The sequence below is a fragment of the Chenopodium album genome, chromosome 12, assembly GCF_948465745.1.
Source record: "Chenopodium album chromosome 12, dcCheAlbu1.1, whole genome shotgun sequence".
NCBI lineage: Eukaryota > Viridiplantae > Streptophyta > Magnoliopsida > Caryophyllales > Amaranthaceae > Chenopodium > Chenopodium album.
Genome location: NC_137845.1, coordinates 29,578,045 through 29,602,112, shown reverse-complemented (window position 1 = coordinate 29,602,112; position 24,068 = coordinate 29,578,045). Strand labels below are relative to the sequence as shown.

The 24,068-nt window shown below is 31.2% G+C and overlaps 1 protein-coding gene across 1 annotated transcript; it reads right to left on the bottom strand.

Moving 5' to 3' along the window:
• Positions 1-7,134: 7,134 nt before the first annotated feature.
• On the bottom strand, positions 7,135-14,028 carry LOC145570475 (RNA demethylase ALKBH10B-like). The gene is made up of 7 exons (XM_081629572.1): positions 13,382-14,028; positions 8,997-9,127; positions 8,751-8,868; positions 8,543-8,656; positions 8,322-8,437; positions 8,052-8,206; positions 7,135-7,953 (listed from the first exon to the last, which is right to left on the bottom strand). Exons 1-7 carry the CDS (start codon positions 13,899-13,901, stop codon positions 7,485-7,487), a joined length of 1,623 nt encoding a protein of 540 aa, XP_081485698.1. The 5' UTR covers positions 13,902-14,028; the 3' UTR covers positions 7,135-7,484.
• Positions 14,029-24,068: the final 10,040 nt, after the last annotated feature.

The window sequence follows — 24,068 nt, the reverse complement described above, 5'->3', positions numbered from 1 at the left end:
GATTACTAAAGAATCATACATACCTCAAAAATGGTTGTGATTCTTGCCTTTTTCCCCAAATTTGGCTACAATACAAGCCCTTTTCGTCACCAAACCTCGTGACAATTTTCCAGAAAAGGAAAAGAATATGAACAGGGGAGGAAGAAGAAAGAAAGCCGTGCTTCTTTTTTTAGTGGGCACCACAAGTTAACCCAAGGTACTCAATTTTTAACCAAGGGTACTCAATTCTTTTGGGTGAATTAATTTTTTTGGCCGGAAATAGGGTAAGAGTACCCAAACGGTGAAGAAAAAAAATTGAGTACTCAAAACGGTGAAAAAATCAACAATTGAAGGCCCATTTGTTGTGTTAACTCATATCTATTTAACAGCATTCAATGTGATTTATTAATTTATTTATAATGTTTTAGTAAAAAATCCATAGTAAAAGTTAATACTTCATCCCTCTCAAAATAATTGACACGTTTGACTACTTTCCACTTTTCATATACCAATTAATTTTGACCATAATTTATTAATAACATATTAATTTATCATAGAATATGTTATTAAATATGTATTAATATAAAATATTATTATATCAATTTTTTATAATTATTTTTAATCAATATCTAATTATACATATTTAAAGTCAAATTAGTACATTTGCACGTGTATCAAATTTCACCTTATCAATTGGGTTAGGACAGAGGTAATATATGAAAGGTAAAAAAAGTTTAAGTCTGTCAATTTTATGAAAAAGAGTGGGAAACACGTTACAATAATACCCGATCCAAGAATATTCAAATTCTGAACTGTAAGATATGAACAGATTGATGGCATGTGAATTATGAATCATAGGTTTGCATGATTAATACGGTGTGTAATGAGAAATGACCCCTAAATGATTCAATTTCTAGTGATGTCGAAATTGTCCGGCCATTCACCTTTGATTTGAGGACGAAAAAAATAACCCATAAAGTTGTTCACAATATTAGTCCATGATTAATTAAATTAGAGAAAAGGAAAGCGATAATTCCATGATAAGAAATGTCTAGAATAATTAAGGACATCAATAGATTCACGCAAAGTATTTTTATTAAAGAACATAACTTGATTAGTACAACATCTTTTCTTTTAATGCCTTCCCTATTTCTTCACATTGATGTTACCATTTGTCCATTTCATAGAAAAACATGATTATGCTAGAAAAAATTGATCTCTTGTGTCATTTTATTGAAGAATCTAGTATGAGGCAATTATACATATTATGATTAGACCGAGTTGATTTAATTTTCAAATTTACTATCTAATAGTGGGGTAAATAAATAATAAGTTCTTAGTAAAGAATTATCTATTTTAAACTCGCTCAAAGCTACACAAGCAAGGATTATAGACACACTACGAGTAGTGAGCTCCTAGTAAGAGCAACCTTAACCGTGAATAAATAAAATTGTTTGGGTTACTATTTGAATAAAATAATGTAAAAAAAATTAGGTCATGGTGAATAGTGGGATGAACAAGTATGAATGGTTTGGTTTTCCAAACCATTCATGGAAATTGTTTGTCCATTTATGAGATTTAATATTATTATTTATGTATGTATTTTAATGTTAATAGAAGATAAATTGAGGTAGGGTAGGTGAATAGTAACATGAACATTTTTTTTTTTTAATCATGGTTTAGAAGAGGATTTTGGAAATTATTTGTTTGATTTATATATATGAGAGAGAAAATATTTTTTTAATGAATAGTAATATGAACACTTTTTTTTTCATGAATAAAAATGCTCTAAAGACATAAATGTGTCATCATACACTTTCATCACAGCCTCACAAGTCATGAGTTTTTTTTTTATTTTTTTTTATTTTTTTTTTTTATTTACAAGTCATGAGTTTCACACATCAAAACTTTAACCAGTTTATCAAGTTGGTTATTAGCTCAATTTTTATTTTTATTTTTTATTTTATTTTATTTTTTTAATACATCTACAATATAGATTCGACGTTAACAAATACATAAGATATTGAATCAAATAAAATTTTAATTTCCTTCATTAAAACTACAATCGTCGAGTAGATCTCGTACTGTGGAACATCTTCCGCTTGTATCGCTGGGAAATACAGTCTTGTTGGAGAGACAATCTAATGATCCTTTGTAGACGTGAGGATGTTTTCCTTTTGATTCATCTGTCTGTATTCGAAAACTTGATAACTTTTTCAATCACCAACGAAATAATTTCACGACAATCCATTAAATCTAATATCATGGATTCAAAACTAAGAAATTTCTCCCCCTAAAAGAGGAGATAAACCTTGTTTTTTGAAGGAGGTCAAAAAACCCTTATCTTTTGAGGAGATCGGAAACCCTTTCTTTCGAGGGAGAAAAGTTCCTCCCAAAAGAAGGAAGCATTATTATAAAACCTAAATAAAAACTTTAGAGAAACAAAGATTGGGACTTTACAGCCACCGGTTAAAACCGATGGAATTCCCTTCAATTTCAACAATGAAGGCTATGATTTTGAAGAGAGGAAGGAGGACAGAGTCGTGACCTATTGAAGTATTGAGTATTATATTGACTGTATTATTAGTTCTATGTTAAAACTTAAGTATTTGAAACAACTTTTTGTGTCCTTTCTTCAACCAATTAAGTCTTTTTTAAAATCATAGTTTAGCTGAATTTTAAATAGAACAATTAAGCTAAAATGGCATGTAAAAATAAATGTGATGAGCTAAAGATTATTAGAAACAACATCATACAACGATCATTAATAATAAAATCATAGCTCATACATGCATATTAAAGTAAATTTCTATGGAATTTCCTATGATTTTTTTATATCCAAATTATAATTTCTTTGCATAGCTTCCTTTCTACTTCGAATATATTCATCCGATTTCACATTTATATTAATAAAACCTCTAGTAAACATGGGCGTCTCCGGTCTAGTAACCATATTATTTTCATCCTCATATTTCCTTTTTTGTAAATATTTATGTATATATTCATCGTTAGTAAAGTCTAGGGCAACATTTCTCTTATGTCGAACTCGTTTTCTTACCTCCTTACCATCTTTTAGACACTCGGATTTTGTAGCTTTCTCTTGCTCGTTCGAAATCGAATTATCGAAACATTCTTGATGGAGAATTGCCTCATTTTCAATAGCCTTTCGATCATTTCTATTCTCAGGGGAATCTTTTGCGTTAACTACATCTGTAAAGTCGTTATCTAATTCAGGAGTTTTTTTATTTAGAGTTTCTAGGATTTTAACTAGGAGATTGATATTTACAATAAAGTTATAAATCCTTTGTATAAAAAGAAAAGGCTGAAAAAATTTATAACTTTTCAACATAATTAGTAAAGAAGGGAAAACTTTTTTTTCTTGTTTGCTTAAATTGTATGAGTTGTGGTTCGTTTATGGTGATTTTTCAGCTCTATACTTTTATATATTGTGATTTGTGAACACTTGGATTCTGTACTTAGGAAACAAGTTAGCATGGATCGATGTAAGAATAATACTTTCCCGAACTTTTACAATCACACATATTAATTGAGAATGTCCTTAAAAAAATTGTTAAGTGTTTAAAATAATACTGAGTAAATTTTTTTGATTTTGACACTACTTACGTAATTCTAAATCTAACAAGTGGTGAAAAGGAAAAAAAATGAAGAAATTTCATGTAATGATATTTTCATTGCTTTTTTTGGTGTGGCGGCCACACCGTGCAGCATAGACGGATTTAGGGGGTGGCCAGTTCAGGCTACAGCCCGCCCCGTGATCCAAAAATTGTATAATACAATTAAGTTGCAACAATATATGTTGAAGAAAATTTGGCTTAGTTGGTTGCAACATTGTTATATAATGTTTGGGACTAGAGATAACCCTTGATCAAGTAACCTCGGCCACATAACTCCTGATCTAGTAACCCCCGACGATTGATTGAATAAACTTTGATCGAGTAACCCCGATCGTGTGGCTAGCCACATGAAAAATTGTCATTTTAATAAGATTATACCATAATGCAAGATTTTAAAATAAACTTCTATTATATTCTTGGTGTATACATAATAAATTCTTTTTCCTTCATATTTTTTCATTTGAGAGATTGATCTTCTGTAATAAATAAAAAAAAAATTTTAAAAAAAAGTGTGCATATATAACGTGTGCACAAAATTAACACAATGTACCTATGACTCTTAAGGAGAAGTACGTGAAACATGTTAGAGCATTTTTGTTTACTTTATCCCAAAGAAATAAAGTTCATTTGCTAAAGAGATTTAACTACTTTTCACATATGGAAGTCATAAAAGATGTCTACCTTACTTAAAGGTCTAGTATTCCAAAGAGACAGGCCAGATTTTATTCAATCAACTGAGATTACTTTAATATTTACCACTTGATTTTATTTCATTCTACACCTTGTTCTATATAGATTCATTATGAAACAATGACATTAATAGACTATAGAGCATCAATTCATCCGTGATCCTACAATGTGGTAGAATAATTCAAAATTTGTTACATTATAGTTGGAGCGTTTGTCCCCTAAATTGTACACATATAATGTATTCCCTCCGTTCTTTTTCTATCTTTTTACTTGTATGTTCTTTTTTATCTTTTTACTTTATTCTTTTTGATGGTACGGAAAATTTCCACATCTATCACTTCTTACCCTATTACACGGTCCATGTAAAGTATTAAGGAATTATTCTAAACAACTTTCTCTGTCCTATCTAAAAAGTAATTCACATCTAACATCTATTCACACAACTTACAAATACTAGCACAACTAATTTTACCAAACATGTCTTTAAATCCAAAAGGACATGTTGATTATGAGTTGATTCAAACGTGGCCAAAACTTTGCAATTTTCAAACACATGCATCATGCATCCTTACGTTGATTGCATCTTTATCCCTATACCTCCTCCAACAAGAACACATGGATAGCATATGACACCTATAAAACTACTATTCTAACAACACATATAAAAGTTGTACATCCAATGTTAGACAAATCCAATACAAAGTGTTATGCCTTGTAAGTTGTAACTATATATAAAACTTTAATTACTGATATGTAATAATTATTATTACATAAAAAAGAGTGTTTGTTATTTTCGAAAGTATAAATCAAGGTGAATCGAACAAGTAAATAACTATATGACTATATTTTTATATTCATAACTTAACAGTGTTAAGAGTAGCGTATATGCCGAATAGGTATATACATAATAGTCAAATTTAAGTGTTGCAAGTAAGGGGATTTCTTTACACCTTCCCCCTCTACTTTTAATCGTTGATTAATGGAGCAAGACTGGTTAAACTCGTGAGAAGTGTCGGTTCAATAGGCTCTTTAACTTACCTTAAAAAGGTATAAAATAACGGAGGAAGTGACTATTTAGTGTAATAGTGCCTACCTATAAAAGCTGCATATCTAATCTAAGACAAATCCAACAGAAGGCACCAAAAGGGGATTACATTACATTACATTTGTTGCATTTGTAATTTCAAGAGTGCAATCAATAACAAAAAGTGGTCCAATGCCGCTATAATTGGAGACGATGCAACCTTGAATTACAACAACACATGGTGCTCCTCATAAAATGGACCTAATCCAAAGATATGTCCTTTTCATATTTCTGTTACATCATTCACCAAATTCACTTTCAATCATGATGAATATTTGTTACTCATCAACTCATGTACTATTGTATTTTTTTTGGTACATTTTTTGGTACATTTTTATAATCTTTTATGTTCTATAACGTCTCCTTACCCATTATTTTAGGCTTTTAGCTTTTTGACATGATAATATTATTGGTACTCTACTACAACAATATTGTCTCATTGAATTTAAGACACTACTCTAGCTCTTTTATAATATAAATAAATAGTCTAACATGCACCGCATTACATTTCAATAATAAAGAGAGTGTGACTACTAAACTTTTCTATTCCATTAGTTACGAGAATTTTTTTTCTTTTTTTTATATATGCGCTTAATTAATTTTAACGAATTGAAAAAGGTTTAACTGAATATTTAAAAGAAATAAACTAGCTCAAATTCTTCATGTTTGGAGGATCTTGATTGTTTGAAATAGACTGTTCTTGCCTAAAATTTACCTTTGTTGTCTGTTGCAAATTGGGAAGCTTAGATGGTAGGAAGACAAAGAAACTTTTACTGTTGATACACATACATGGAAAGGTAAATAAAGTAATGTATGAAAAAGAAAAAAAAAAAAAAAAAAAATCGAAATGAATCAGTCTTTTGGCTAGTTATATATAACGTATCCAAAGGCTCTGTACCGACGTACCTACTTTAGGTATTGCACCTATTTACATTCTCATCTGTGAGGAAGAAAAGGGAGTAAAATTTTCCTACAATGACTAGGGAGTAAAATTCCCACGATTAGACCAAACCACCGTGATTGATGACTTGATCCCTCTTAAACGGATCAAAGTTACTTGCAAAAGGTTGCTTAAACTCAATTTTAAATGAAGTTGAATATCGTAAGCTAATACTTGTTCATAATTCATATTATATTACATGATTTAAAATGACCAAGTAAACATGATAGGAAGTAGGAACATTCGTATGGATCTAACAAGACCTGACAGAAAGTAAGGGACTTTTTCTTAATCATTGTCAACAAGATGAACATAAATTGCAATAAGCTAGTGTTATTGGTTTTAACAAAACCGAAGAAACATGATAGGAAATAGGAACATGTGATAGAAGTATTATCTTTCTTTGGTTCCAATATTAGGCAATATAATACAACAGAATTTTAGAAGATCAAATGAAATTTAGTGATGCTTGATGATAGTATTACATGAACTTAATGACAATCTAACTAGTAGAGTACAGGAAGACTGTTGCTTTTGTTTCTACTTCTTCATTTGTTTTATTTTCATTAACAGAGCTAAGCTCCTCATTTGCACCAGATAAATAATGGCAAACTGCTTGCATTGTTGTTTAACTCGACGTTAAGAGATCGAATGTTTCAGAAAAGGAAAAGAAATCCATGAGACAATCTATGATTTCTTTCAACTTTGACATGTCCTGTTTCCTTTGAGGTTTTTCCCTTACTCTTGCTGTTTTTTTTTTTTTTTTTTTTGAAAACTTTTGTTAGAGTTCTTTGTTGTATCAAAAGAGAAAATTAAAATATGCATTGTGCAACCTGAAAAAAAGGGTGAAAAACAATGCTCACAAAGATAGATACAAAATTCCGCCTTTGATACAGGCTCACCCAAACTCTCAATTCTCAAACTCAATGCTTTAAACCCACCAAATGCCTAGCAAAACATAGCAGAAAAAGGGTACAAAATTACCAGCACTACTACCTAAATCTATTCCTTGAACCAAAGATAACAATCAAAGAAAATCGCTAGGGTCGGCATAAGCAGCATCATATACCTTGTTTGTACAATTTGAGGCACCTCCAGCAGGATGTACATTACTCAGGCTGACTGGTGCTGCTGCTGCCCGGATATAACTTCATAATCACATCACCCTTCCTTCCACACCCGGGTCAGACATGGTGTCTGAAACATGCTCTTCCACCCGAGCGAATGGAAAGTATCGTCCCTTTTGTGCTCTTGGAGGGAGATGCTTAGCGGGTTTCCTTGAACTAACAGCCCAAGGCAAGAACACTCCAGTCCCACCACCACGGGGCATTCTTCTCGGGTTCATAACAACAGGGCGCACAGGAGCAAGCATCATAACTGGAGCTCGGATAACACCCCACTTTGGAATCATATCCATATCTCCATTTGACATTGCTTGTGGGATTGGCATCCCGGGTTGCCACATAGTCATTGCTTGAGGCAGAGGAGTGAGAGGTGTCGAATGTTGGTTGTGCAGACTGTCAGGGCGGACCCTGGAGAAAGTGATGCTCACCCTTTTGCTAGGAGATGCACACATGACATGTCTTGCCATGTCCGCGCTGTTGTTCCTCATGACAAGAAGAGATCTGCCATTATGATGAAAATGCCCCATCCAATTGAATGTGAGTTTGACAGAACATAAAAATAAAGCCTTGAGTACGTAGTACAATTGATAAGAACTTACCCTTGTTTCACAGAAAGCATGAGTTGCCCTTTGAAGTTCCCGTCACCATCGTTTACAAGGGTACGTCCAAATGACATCGATGATTCAGAGAGTATTAGAGTGCAAAGTGGTTGGTCCAAATGAGGTGGTTTGAGAAAGGGCTGAGAATATTCTCCCTGAACAGCAGATATAGGAACATTAATCAATTGCTTTAAAATATCATCTCTAGAATTTTGTAAAAACTGTAAAAGACTATTCTTGATCATATGCATCAAAGATGAGAAATTTTACCTCATCAAAATAGTTGATAATACAACCATTGGGTTTTCTATTTTCCGGTAATACTTGCCATTGAACAAGATGATCTATAACGCTATGAAGGAAAGCCGGTATTTCCTCAATATTAGCTGCAGATATCGACACAAAATGCTCATAAGCATAGGTTTGGTAATTTTAGCAGTTGGGAAAATTGCCTTGTAAGAAATGCAAGTATTATTATATCTCAGTCTTACTCTTTGGCTGCTGAGTGGTCTCATCTTTGATTTGTCCAAATATTGGAACACCAAGCTGAATCTGCTCCCTTTTGTTCGCCTTCATCTGTTTGTTGAACAAAATGTATGTTTCACCTGTATATAAATACACAGCCACAGCCAGTGTCTAGTAAAAACTTTCTATCAGCAAATTTCATGGAAAAAACAGAAGTGATAATAGAAATCATACCTATGAGTTCCCCGTTTTGGCCAGCAGCTCGGAGCTCATCCACAAAATCATTAAGCTTAACAAGCTCCTGATCAGTGAATATGTTCTCATACATCTTCAGACCTTTTACAACATTCACCTGCGAAAAGCAGCATTTAGTCAATAACAAACTCAGAAGTTTCGAAGTATACCCAATTTTCTACATCATATACAGGTCTATACTCTACACAAAAATAAAAATGTTCAACTTTCGACAGAAGAACTCGCCATGTGCCCTTTCACTGGCTCCTTGGCTACGAAACCTTTTGTCAATTTGATCTGCTCACGACGAGCAGTACAGTCTTCATGATTATCACATATTTCAATATGATCAAGAGATGGCTGTACTTCATGAGAACCTGCATTCATGCAATCACAACATATACCCGATATGAATATTTAATCAAATCACTACATAAAGAAGATTATTGAATAATGTGAGCATGATTAACATGATGGCAACAGAACATTTCAACTTTTTTTTTTTTAAATGACAGAGATTTTTAAATGGTAAGCTAAAAGATTGTCATTGAACAAGAGGGATCTCAGGAAATCATCTAGAAGAACATTGGAAAAATGCATTCTTTTTCCCAAAATGAAATAAGATTGCTACCAAAAAAAACAGAACATTTTATAATGTGCCAATCAGGATAGGTCACCAGTAAAAAACATGAACTACTGGTATAAACTCTTCGACTATATCTAAACAAGCCATTGTTATGCACTACTCCCTCTGTCCCTTAATACAAAGCCTCATTTCTCTTTGGGTAAACCAAAATACAATGCCTCTTTCTATTTAAAGGTTGTATTTTTTGACATTATTATCCTCTTTTTGATGAATTGTCATTTTTTTTTCCTTTACTTTTTTGTACTTTTAACATCAATTTCCAACACTTTCTCTATTTATCTCTTCAATTATTCCTAAGTACTTTTTCTATCTCTCTCTAACCCCACATGTACATATATACTTTTAATCATTAGTTTTATAAAAAATTACAACTTTCTTAATTTCCGTACAGAAAACAAAAGAGCCTTTGTATTAAGGGACGAATGGAGTATTATCTTAAAGAAAAACAATGTACTTCATTTATGCGTAAAACCTTACAATAGGAAACTTTAACTACCCCGAATGCGGCCAAACTTGGACTCTGCCATTGTTTATGCCTCAAATTTAGTTCAGATAAAATTGAGCCACATAAGCACTGAAGCACATAACTGAGTGAGAGCAACTGAGAGATGAATGTTCTGAACTCGGGTTTTCGAGACCTAGTTTATTTTAATTCTTTGTTTTTCGACATCACATTATGTTTGTTTTTTTTAAAAATATTTTTTTGGTCTGGATCATTTCTAAGTTTAGTGTTCGAAACCATGATCAAACATTTGACACACGATGTGGTTATGTGTGCCAACTACACCAATAAAAGAATCAGTCTGGCTAAGTGATTAATCGAAGCCACAAATAACAAGCAAAACATGAAAAAATAACTCCTTGACCCAAGTCCAACAACAACAGTTCACACAATTGTTTTAAGGACAATTTTCCGGCTTAAACTCATGTATGTCATTACAATATATTCTCTCCGTTCTATTAAAATTGTCCTTACAAAAACCTACCCGTTTCGAAACAGAGCTTGCAGAGAAAAATCAGCTCCACATGTTACATAGAATCTTCAAACATTTGCTACATAAATGACATTTGTTTAGGGATCTGAAAATGTACTTTTCCAACATTATTTACATAGTAATTTTCAAAGTTTCACATTTTTAAAAGTCTACTTAGTTGAAGGAATCAAAGTTAGGAAAAGGAATCTAAAATGTCAAACATCAAAGGGTCAACAAATGCAATTAAATCAAAATGTTTGTGATTAACACACGATCACTGGCTAAAAGATCCAACGGCCCGCAAAACCCGCCGCCCAAAATAAATGATAGAAGCACACATCTCAATCCCATAAGAAGAAAAACGTCATTTGATATTTTATACTCCAAAAACAAAACTAACCTGTTAACACTACAACCTTACAGTCTGAACTCTGAAACTGTTACATATTACGTCATAAAACCAACCTCGATCTCCGGGAAATAGTTAATCCTATTCCTCGGGAAATGTTTTAACGAGCATTTTCTGCGGGTGTACCGGAAAATGCTCTTAATACTTAGCTTGGTCATACACCCCGGAATATGATTTAATAGTCGTGTGCACGTTCATATTTGTGTTTTTATGAATACCAAATTTAGCGTCATACCTTTTTAATTACATAAAAGTCAAAAAAATGTATAAAATTTAGGTTGTTTGGGTAATGTTTGTACTCCAATACTTGAGGTGACTAAACCTGTTGTATATAACTACAGGAGAGTGATTAATGTTTTTATTACTCATAATAATAATAGATCTACCGAACTTTAGTAAGCATATAAATATAAACCTAAAAATGAGGCCAAAAGACAAAATAAAAAAGAAACTAAAAAATGGAGGCATTACATCATTGATGATCCAGCAAGGCAAAACACTAGGAAGGTCCCTAAATGGGGACCAATAAAAGCATGGATTATGCCTTCGGAATCTTATTTTCATGAAAGTCCGTCTTACTAATTCGACACTCCCACCTTTTTTTTTTTTTTGGAACTTTTCAGTTTACCTACTTGTTATGGGTTATAATTTTTATTGATCGATGAAGGTGGCAATAAATATTTAATGAAGCTACAAAAATTATTTTATCCTTAAAGAAATCTTGTTACTAGATGACTATTTGACTGTCTTGTGGTGACGTCAAAGTAAAATATATATGGATTAATAAGAAAGAAGATCAAAGTAGCTTTGTAAAAATTGTCGCTTTTTTACGATGACATCATAATTAATGAAAACTTGAAAAGTGTTTCATTAAAATTTTAAATTTACACTTTTCATTTTATGTTTAGCGCAATAAAGTCAAATTAATAAAGTGAACTAGCTCTTTAAAAGTATCAAGCAAGGACATTATACCATACTCGTCTATAATCAAAATAAATAAATGTGTTAATTTATTCAAATTATAGTAAAAATTTCCAAAAAAAAAAAAAAAAAAATCCTAAAAAATCAGATGAATTAGGTGACATTTTCAGCTGAACTGCCCTAATAATTTCTAAGTAGTGACCTGTGTGGTTGGGTATAAAAGGTGGTGCGTTTCATTTTCAGCATTGTTAATAGGATTTTCGGGATTCTGGATTCTTCTTCTCAATGCTGATTTATTTAATTAATTATATTAAATTAAATTAAAGATAAATTACTACTTCGTAAAATAAATTATATGGAAAAAAATGAAATTAAAAAACATGCGTGTTGCCATTTCCGCAAACAAACAAGTTCTAGCCGGCCAAAAACATCATTATTAGTACTCCTCCGTATTTCATTTGTGTTGTGATCTCGCATTGAATTTCGGATCTCTAAATCATGATTTTTAGTTTAATTTTTAATTAATGATATTTTAATTTTATAACTAAAATCTCCTGCCACACTTTATGACGTACGTCTATGTTAATTAATAATTAATGCTAACTTCTTGTTTTATTAACGACTTAATTAATTAATTAATTAATTGGTGATTTCTCCAATGTGAAGGCAGACTCAACGCTAAACGAGACGATGATTAGTGGTACAAAGGTAGATTTGTTATGTACACGTCGGCTTATTTACGGCTGTACTTTTTTACAAGCAACAAAATAACATGTTAACGGTCCATTTAGCAAACAATAAATAACTTGAGTAGTAATCAATAATACTAGTAATGTAATTTTGTAAAGACGTCAAAATTACTTGTTAATTGTCTGTTTAGTAGACAATCTACAATTAGTAATTTATCATATGCACTTGGTATGTATTTTTGTAGGAATATTTTAAAAAATGTCCTAAAATTTGCCTATTCTTGTAATTCAATACTCCCTATACTATTAAATGGTTATATTTGACTACTCATACTCCGTAATTGGTACTCCAATAGAATAAAATTTTATTACGGACAATAATGTTTTTCAATTATCACTGCCTATCAAACCAGACCATAACTAACAAAGCCATCATAAAAAAATTTAAAAAATTGCATAATTAACATCGTGGCAAAATAAGCTTAATGATTACAGACTTACAGTACCCTAAAAGTCTTTGAATAACAAAAACCTTTTCTAATTATATTACCACAAAAAGAAAATTTTACTTTTTACGACAAAAACCTTTTCTAATTATATTACCACAAAAAGAAAATTGTACTTTTTACGGCTATAAATCAACGTTTTTGTGATAAAATCTTAGTTTCCTATTTATCAAAAAAAAAAAAAAAAAAAAAAAAATTCAAGCATTTCCTAATTCTCATCACACTTTTTAGCAATTCCATTATTTTAATATTAACTGGAGAAAAAAAAAATAAAAAAAAAAAAAATAATAATAAAAAAACAAGAAAATGACAAATTGCAAATATCTACGATAATTTGTATGAAAACTACTCAAAGAAAAAAGAAAACGCATAAGAAAAAAGAGTATTCGAATGAAAATTGCTAAAATTAAAATTCAATTAAAAAAAATGAATCAAAAAGATGAAAATTTTGAAAGAAAAAAATGAAGGTTTTTATGCTGTACTTACCTGTATCAGTGATATCACTATCAGGTGAATCTTCTCCTTCACTAACACAGCCATTACCATTACCATTACATTTAACACCATCATCATTATCAACAACCTCTTTCTTGAGATCATTCTTTGCAATCAATTTCTTCTCATCGAGATCATTCTCATCTGCTCTCGATTCCGACACAACAACCTTCTCCCTTTTGGCGGCGGCTTTCCGGAGTTCATGAGCGACATCAGAGATGGTAAAGTATTTCTGCATCTGAAGCACAGGAATCCAGTTAAGCCGTCTCCGATGGATCGCAGAGAAAACGCCGTCGTAATCCGCCGGAATATCGCTGGAGCCGCCGTTGATCTGGACGAGGTGGTGGCAGAGAGCGTCGATGATCGCGTTTGAAGCGGCGAACTCGCCTCTGTACCATTCAATGACTTTGTCTTTTTGTGAAGGGGTTAAGACTCCGGTACCGGTGAATGCCGGTGATATTGCCGGTGCTACTCCTTCTGACGGTGACATTGGTCCCGCCGCCGGTGACATATTGGTCAAACGCAGCGGTTTGGTGGAAATTTGTGTTTTTTTTTTGCTGGAATGTTGGAATGGAATGAGAAAGAGAAAAGGCAAATGGCGAGAAGAGTTTGGTGGGAGGTGTTTTAAGTTTTTTGAGTTTTTTTTTTTTTTTTGGGTTATTTTTCAGGGTTTTGGGGGGTTTTATATAACGGAGTTTTTTTTTTTTTTTTTTTTTTTGAATTTTTTAATTTCGCTTTATTGTTTGAAGAAGTGGGGCCAAGGAGTGACATGTCAAATTTGGAAAGGACATGACGTGGCCAACTTTCAAAGGGAGTGAATTATTTAATTTATTTTAAAAAATAATAAATTTGTTTTGTGAGGGTAGAAAGGAAGGTTCGCTTAGTGAATAGTGGAAGGTGGCTTTTGAGGGGAAGGTAGGGCGGTATAGAAAGTTACGGAATTGTCCTTACTCTTTAGGGTGGGTTTTCTATGTTTTCTTTTTATTTTTTATTTTTTGGTTGGTTTTGTTTTTAGACGAAAGGTAAACAACTATTTAGCAAGTGATCTCAAGACTAAAACCTAAACTATTACAAATAAGGAAAAACAGAAATAATGTGCTTACAAACAGATTAAAATTTTAATGAAACAGCTTAGAGAAACAAAAACAACATAATCTGCTATATTATTAGTAACGCGATATTCATACATAGATATGACCGAAGATAAAATATGGAAGAAGTATTGATTTTCTTCATCGGGAAAGGGATCTTTCGAGGATACTGTGCTCCACGCTACAAAATATTACGGAGTAATAGTTAGTAAGTTATCCTTGGTCATCTATTATAATATTACGTACATTATTTTCAATGGCTAATTTAACCCATTTTGAATGGGTGTGGGAAGTGTAATCAACTTTTATTACCTTGCTCAGCACAATTTCATTTTGTTATGGTTAATATTTTCTCAGTTCAAAGTTAAATCAACTTGTATTCCCTCATTTAATACAATATCTTTCATGTTCGTTCACTTCTTTGTGTCAATATCCTTCCTGTTTCAATTTAATTTAGTTTAGACTACCTTCATCGTCGTTGTTGTTAAAATAGGAAGAACAAAACTAAAAATAAGGTGAAACTAGTACATCAACATGGGTACAAAGTTAACTATCATATGTACAAAGTTGACTATGTCAATTATTCCGGAACAGAGATACAAAGTGAGTATAATTTTTGTGAAACCAAAGAATTATTAAATTCAGGTCAATCATCTAAACTCAAGAGACAACTTGGTTTAAAATAAAAAACTTTTCAGGTGATGTAACTGGTAAATTCTGGATTAGAGTCGGGTATTTAAGTATAATTAATCAAAAATGGTACATTTTACTGGATCCAAATGTCCTTAACAACTTAAGGACCAAATAGATATTTGCCATTTGCCAACCATTTTGCCGGCTCTCGTCACATGCTCGCAAATCCAAAAAATAAAACGTTGCTGAAAAGGCCAACCATTCAATCACATCTCTAGAAATTGACATAAACCTGGCTCATTAAGTACAATCTCTTTATTCTTGTCAAAAAAAAAAAAAAAAAAAAAAAGTACAATCTCTTTATTATAAGAATGACGAATTCAACTTGATTTGTCTTTGTTTTTGTTTTGTCAAATTGGAGGAATGCCAGTTAATCTGGGATAAACAAAATTTGTTTATCATATAGGGGAACTAATACGAGTATTGTCTAATAGGATATCTTTCCATGAAGAAATTCTCCCTTCGTTTTTAAATTACTAATCTTTTAAGATTAAACATGCAAAAAAAGGTAGATAGTTCTTATAGTTAGGGTAATACTCCATCCATTAATTTGACACACTTGTTACTATAGTAATTTAATTTGACCATTAATATATACAGGTTTTTCACCATATACCCCTGAGTTTTTTGTTTATTCACCATATACTCATGAAGTTTATAAAATTCATCATATAGCCTCGAGTTTTCACAAAAGTACATTATATACCCTTGATAACTAATGATTGTTAACTTTGTCAATTATTAGGGTTAATTATGACCCAAAACTACCCTAAATACATTCCTCCACCTCCGAAATCACCCACGTTTCTTTTTCTCACCTCCAAAACCACCCCAAATTTTTTTTTCTCATCCTCAAAATCGATTATACGGATATGATTTTTGAGATTTGGAGTGGTTTAAGGGATAAGACAAAGGAGAGGAGTGATTTCAAGAATGAAAGGAGAGATAAGACAAAGGAGAGGAGTGGTATCAATGCATAATTAATCAAATTCCATTCATCGTGTTGTCATTATAGGTATACGACGAATTTTTGTAACAACTCAAGGGTATATGGTGAATTTGAAAATTTTCATGGGTATGGGTATATGGTGAATAAATAAAAAAAACTCAGGGGTATGTGATGAAAAAACCGTAATAACAAGTAATAAAAATTATTTAAAATTGAAATTATGACACTTTAGTTATATACCTTTTTTGACATTCAAATAAAATCAATTATCTTTCATACTTCCTCCGTTTTTTAATAGTTGCAACACACACTTTATCACGGTATTTAAGGTATGTGGGGTTTACATGATATAATACACTTTAAAATGGGGTGAGTGGTTGTTAAGAGTGTAATTTAGTGGGCCATGTGATTTAAATAAGAGAAATAGTATAGCCCTTTCCTAATATAACTTTTCATTTATGGTGTGTTGCAAGTATTGTGACATTTTCATTTTAAAAAAGTGTTACAAGTATTAAAAAACGGAGGAAGTATATCTGTATAAAACCATAGCCGATAGCACCAATTAGTAAATGAATAGAACAAAGTCATGTAAATAATTTATTCACAGCTAGGGAAAAACTATGTTTACTTTTTTATAATAGAAAATGAGAATTAACAAAAAAAAAAAAAAAAATTGATTGGGAGATAAAAAGTTAGTAGAGTGCCCCACTTTACATGGTGTGAAGATGAAGAGTGAGAAATAGTAAATACTTAGTAGTGGAGTTTGCATCACATGAATTAGATGATCTGAATTGAGTTAGAAAAATTATATAAATTGATTATTTGAGGACGGAGATGAGAGTAATTATTATTTAGTTGAACACAGAAATTCTTTTTCTGAATCTAGATTAAAATCTCATTTATGTACAATGTACTCACCCATAACACTTATTCTTTTGGTGGAAGACATAAGCATGTTGAAAAAAAAAAGTGTAGAAGAGGTTAGAGGCCATACTTTCTGTTGCAAGCACTGAGCTCATGCTACACTCTTATAACTGTATAATTGTATATATATATGTCCAAGGTTTATTTTCTAAAGGTATGACTATTCCTACGATGACATCGTTAAGTTCCATTCTTCACAATGGACCCCTTTTTGTGTATTTTTATTTCCTATATCTAAACCTTTTTGTTTTCTTTTTCGGTGAACTTCTACTATATTTTTCATCAATTTGAATTATTATCACCCAATATCTAATCTCCCCTCAAGTGGTAGTAAATGGTTGAAAATTGATCAATGAAAAGAGATACATACATTAATGAATTGGAATTTCCATAGACATTGGCATACAAATTTCTTTTGCTTGCTTTGCGTACAAATACATTCAGTCATTCATCATATACTAACACCAGCTATATCAACTTTCAAACATGTCATATAGTCATATTTTGTTCTTATATTATCTTTAAGTATACAATCAGACAATTATTATAATGCATTTATCCCAAATTCAAGATAAATTATACAACTATTTCTACTCTGTATTACATTTGCTTTATTCACTATTACAAAAACAATTTATTTAGATTAAATGGCAAGCTATTACTCCATAAAAATCTATTACACCCTAAGCTAGACATTGAGACATATATATGTCACATACTCACATATCTAACAAGATCTTATATTATACTACTACGTTTTGTTGTTAATTAGTATTTCATTTTCAAAATGTACTATCTAATATTTAAAGTCACTACTAATATTTGTCTTAATTCTAGTCATATGTACACCCTACTTATCGTTAGAAGCTAGCTATTTAATTATTATATGATATTAGATGCCCCTTTGACATAACAAGGAGCTTCATTCCAAAAAATTAAATAGGAATCTTAATATATTTATATGTGAGTAGATATATAAGGAAGGGGCAAGAACATTATTAGGTCAAACCCCTAGATATTTTTATTATAACATTTTTTTTTCATTAGTATTAATAAGTAAAACAATTTGGAGGAAAAAAAAACAACTTATCCATTAGCATACAATCCACTCAAATAAGGGTGGAAATGGGCGTAACTCAAATAGCATGGTCTCAATGAATGAACGCACAAAATGAGTGTGACTGAAATGGCATGGTCTCAGTCACTTAACACATGCACTAAATTTTATATCATGCTATCTTTTGCCTCAGAAAAGTACGTTGGCACAAGCTTTGTCTACCATATTCTTACATAAATCTTACAACTATAATTTTAAATTTACTAGCTAGTGATTGAGAATAACAAATGGTTCATTTATCAAGTTTTCCTTGTTTGATAGACAAATGTTTTCCTTGTTTGGTAGACAAATAATGATAAGTTGATCTCTATTATCAAGAGGCAAATCAAGCAACGGATGTCATGGTCACTAAAGAAAGTAGAAGTGTGTCAAAATATGTCGATTTGGTTTTTTTTTTTTTTTTTTTTTTTTTTTTTGTCTTTGCCTCTCAGAGATGTTGTAGGTTGACTCCCGCTAAGGGTCGCAGTTAACCTAAATTTTCTTTTCTAATATAATAAAATAGATGTATATACACATAGCTGCTTTTTTAAGGATCACGTACACATCGCTTAATTATCAAGTTTCCTTGTTTATTAGCAAAAAAAAAAAAAAAAAAAAATAATTAATGATAAGTTGAACTTTGTCATCGTGAGACAAATCGAGCAGTATATTTCATACTTACAAAAGAAAGTATGTCTCAAAAGATTTCGACTCAATTTTCTAATTAAGCACTAAATTGCATGTCAAAAAAAAAAAAAAAAAAAAAAAAAAAAAAAAAAAAAGAAAAAGCATGCATTGCATGTCTCTCAAAACATATGTCGATTCAGTTTTCTTTCTTTCTTTGATCCTTCAATTTTCGATCCTCTGATGTCCTTTATTATCTATAAGCATGATTTAGGTTGACCCTTTCAAAGGGGTTGACCTATTTTTTTCTATCCTTATAAAATACAATAGATGTATGTACCTGTAACTGTTTGATTGAGAATTATTACACGTGACTCACTCTTTGTTTGGTAGATAATTATGAGTGAGATATCGTATATTAGGAGGCAAATTAAGCAGCAGAACACATACCCCGCTCATCAACAAAGAAATTGTAATATGTGCCAAAATATATATGTCGATTTGGTTATCATATTTTTCTTTGACCCCCTCCTCCATCATCCACAAGGATCGATGCGTTAGGTTGACTCTCTCAAATGAGTTGTATTATAACGGATGTGTGCAATGGAATGATTTGGGAATTCACCCTCAGCTCAAACACAACAATACAAAATAAATAGCAAAACACAATAACAAAAGAGACAATGTTTATGAGGAAATTGATTTCCTCCTCTCAAACAAAAATATTGTTTATTAAGTTCCTACAAAATAAGACAATAAATCAGAAATTTTGTCAATTACAGCCATTTAAAGTATTTATTTGTCAATTGTAGCCATTTAAAAAAAAATTGCAAATTGCCATCCAATTCTATCTTACATCCAAACTAATCCCAAGAAAGGTATTTATATTATTTTTTGTCGATTCCGAGCTCAGTTTAGTTCCTTAAGCCCTAAAATGACTCGTAAAATCTCACCAAAGCAAATTTCATGGCAAAAAGAATAGTTGCACACAAATCGATACATCTTTTGATACGTTAAACGAGGCATTTACGTTAATTTCTTTTGCCAATTTCGAGATTAATTTAGATTTTTAAGGACTGAAATGACCCCTAAAATCTTAACGAAACTTTTTTCAGCACGCAAATTGAGGAAAAGATTGAATTGGGTAGCAATTAACAAGTTCTAAGTACGTTACTTTATGGATGCAATTTGCAATTTTCTAAATAAACCTCTTGATAATTTTCCTTCTCAATAAACCATTATTAATTCATCCTCTTTATGATTTTCCTCTTCAATAAACCTATTATTAATTTTCTAGCAAGCCTAAGCCCTCTTATATAGGCTAACCTAGAAACCCACATTAATTAAGATATTTTACTTATTGCTCTCCAAGCCTAAATAATCCTAGATTGATTATGTACCTAAAATCTATCTTGTTTCCTACTCCCTCCATCCCCAAAAGTTCGACCCTTTTGGCATAATTTTAGTCCCAAAATGATCGATCCATTTGCATTAAAATGCCCACCAATTTACAAAAATATTTATGCAAAATTAGCTTTCTCATATAAAATTTTGTTTTTTCATGTATTTTTAATACTTTCTCTCTCTACTTTTTTACAAACCCCATGTATATTTATCTTTCCAATATAATTTTACTTCTTTTTATTTAACTTTCTTAATACCCGTAAAATCAACCCAAAAGGGTCGTTCTTTCGGGGACGGATGGAGTAATTATAAAGCTCATCTAATTAGGAAAACATAAAAGAGGGAAATAAATAAAAGATATATCATATCTATTTTCAAAACAAATCTCGTTGGTATTTAGTAAGTTTAGTTTATTTCCTAACAAACATTCCCTTAATTAAACTTAACTTCATACCATCCACATGTACCAACAACCCTTTTTCCTCTAGTTGGGCTTGCAACCTTACAAACCTCCCCTCAAGCCTAACATGGCTTCCAACGAACTCCATCAACTCGCAATTTCTGCCTCCCCTCGAACTCGAACTCGAACCTATTCTTACATCTATGAAGTGATTTCTCTCGTACCTTTTTGGAAACTCCAACTAGTGATTTTATACACCGGAAAAATCACAAGAACACCATCAAACCGACATTAGTTTTTGAGGCCAAAACTATAAACCCTCCAACATGTAAGTTTTTAAAAGACAAAACTACAAACCCTTTAATTATGCCTTCAACTATTGTCCCAACCACAAATCTCGATACCTTCACCGTACTTTGCCTTAACGAGTAACTATTTGATTGAGAATATGAAGTTGATTATATTAGTTATCAGGAAGAAATTCATGGCACGATCACAAAAAGAATTGAAGTATGTGCCAAAATACCTTGATTTGGTTTATTTCTTTGACCCTTCAATCTCCGGGGTTGACTTTAATTAAGATCGAAGTTAACCTAAATTTTCTTTGCTTATAAGAGCATCTCCAATGGTATAATTGTAAGGACTTACTTGCAATATAAATAAAGTTCCTAGCTACATGCTTATCATTTGAAAACAAAAAATTGAGCAACATGCAAGCTAATGTAGCCCAAACAAGCTATAATAGAGTAGGTCCTTTATATATAATAAAAAAATAATTTTTTTGTTATTAATAGTCGATGATATATCATGTACATATCTTAACTTATATATTAAATAAAAAGATACTCTGTATTATTAGAATCATCCATGAAAATAATAATTTAAGATATATTAATGACTAGTATCAATTATATTAAAAGAGAAATTTGGAAAGAAAAAATAGGTGACACATATAAATTATATATAAATTTTTTTTTAACCACAAAATGACACATGTCATATAAGATTCGCCTTTAGGGCCGCCTGTTCCGATTTATTGAAAACAACTTAACTGAAGTGAGCTGAAATGAATTGTTTATGAGAGAAGAAAATTAGGAAATGAACTGAACTTAACTGAAATTAAGCTGAATAGAGTAGGTCCTTTAGGGGCTGTTTTGATTTATTGAAAACAAACTAACTAAACTAAATTGAACTGAACTGAACTGAATTGAGCTGAATTGAATTGTTTATGAGAGAAGAAAATTAGGAGCTGAGCTGAATTGAAATGAACTTAACTGAATTGAAATTAAGCTGAACAGAACAGACCATTAGTATATGTTTATTGATAGATGAAAGCATATGCAACTATTTGGTTGAGAATCACACGTGGCTCGTTGTTTTGGAACTCCCCCTATTTTTATTTTTAATAGATGAATCACTTTGACTTTTGTTAATTTAACATATAAATATAATTATTACTCCCTCTGTCCCTTATTGATAGTCCCTTATAACCAATTTTAAGTCCCAAAAGGATAGTCCCATTTGCTTTTTTCAAGTACTATTAATATCAATTTTTTATCAAAATTCTCTCCAATTTACAACAATATTTGTGCAAATTTAACTTTTCCCATGTAAATTTTGTTTTTCCATATACTTTTATTACTTTCTCTCTCCACTTTTTTTATACCCAATGTAAATTTACTTTTTCAATGTACTTTTACTACTCCCTCCGTCCCCAAAAGTTCGACCCTTTTGGCCTAATTTTAGTCCCAAAATGATCGACCCATTTGCATTAAAATATCCACCAATTTACAATAATATATGTGCAAAATTAGCTTCCCCATATAATTTTTTTTTCACGTATTTTTATTACTTTTTATCTCTCTACTTTTTTTTTTTACAAACCTCATGTAAATTTATCTTTTCAATATACTTTTATTTCTTTTTATTTAACTTTCTTAATACCCACGAAATTAGCCCAAAAAGGGGCATTCTTTCGGGGACGGAGGGAGTACTTCTTATTTGTTTTATTAATTCCCGTGAAAATTGTCCATAAGAGACTATCATTAAGGGACGGAGGGAGTATTTTTTAAAATGTTTTTGGAATAATCACAATGCATATTTTTTTTAAAAAATATCAATTTTATAATTTTATTATTAATGTACGATACAAGATGTAAATGGTCAAAAATGTGTATTGACATGTTTGGCAGTAATTATAATGTGACAGTTTGTCTTGTGAGTGGTCGTTTATAAAAGAAACAAGTAACCCCTATAATAATGGCCGAGTAATCCCAGTATTGCTAACCGAGTAACTCCAGTAATACTGATCGATAGTAACCTCTATAACATTGACCAAGTAATTCTATAACACTAACGAATTACCCCTGTAGCACTGATTAAGTAACTTCTTTTACACTAATGAAGTAACTCCTATAATAATTGGTCTTACGGTGTGGTCGGCCACATATATAAAAATTTGTGATAATCTACTTATTTAAAAGCAGATGGAGTAGTGGCTCATAATGAGAAGTTGATTTTAGTTGTTAGGAGATAAATCAAGCAACGGATTTTATGGCTTGGTCACAAAAGGAAATATGTGCATTGTCAAAATATGCCAATTTAATTACTTTTATTATTACTAGTTTTGTGCCCCGTGCGATGCGCGGGTTATTTGTTGAATTTTAAGATAAACCTTTTTATCTATTACCTCCTTTTCATATTTTTTGCAATTTTGTGGTATTATTTGTGAGATATAAAATATTTTAAAATTGTAAAAAATATAAAACAAAGGTAGTTAAATATATACGAATTATATTTTATTTGAATTTTCTACTCATGGATTAATAATCACTTGACAATCATACTTGTAAAATAAAAAATATTTATCACTCATAAAGATATGTGGGTGGTTTTAACAAAGAGTTTGGGTTGATAGTTCTTGAAAGTGATCCAAATAGAATGGTAAGAGCAATTAGAAGAAATCAATTTGGAGTTGCACCTATTTTCATATTATTGGATAAAATTTCTAAAATAAGTTGTGATTTAAATGTCTTTAATTTTATCTAGATGGGAGATCAATATGAATTCAAAATACTTATGTATGATTTCCTCCAAAGTCTTCAAATTTTGGCGGATCTAGATTTAATTTTTCTAATATCTGTAATGTAGAGTTTGAAATACTTGTTATTTTGTTAAGTCGCTTATTAAAATATATAATAGAAGTAAATGGATTTATTTTGAAGTAATGATATTATGATAATAGAATAATAAATTTATAAGATAATTATGGAACCGTCGGTCTTGTGTGTGGCTGGCCACACCATGTGGCCGATTGTAATAAGAATAAAATAATCCTTATAACACTAATCGAGTAATAATCCCTATAACACTGACGAAATAACCGACCAAGTAATCCCTATAACACTAAATAATCCTATAACACTGACCGAGTAACCCTTATAACACTGACAAAGTAACCCCTATAATGCTAACCAAGTAAACCTATAACATACATT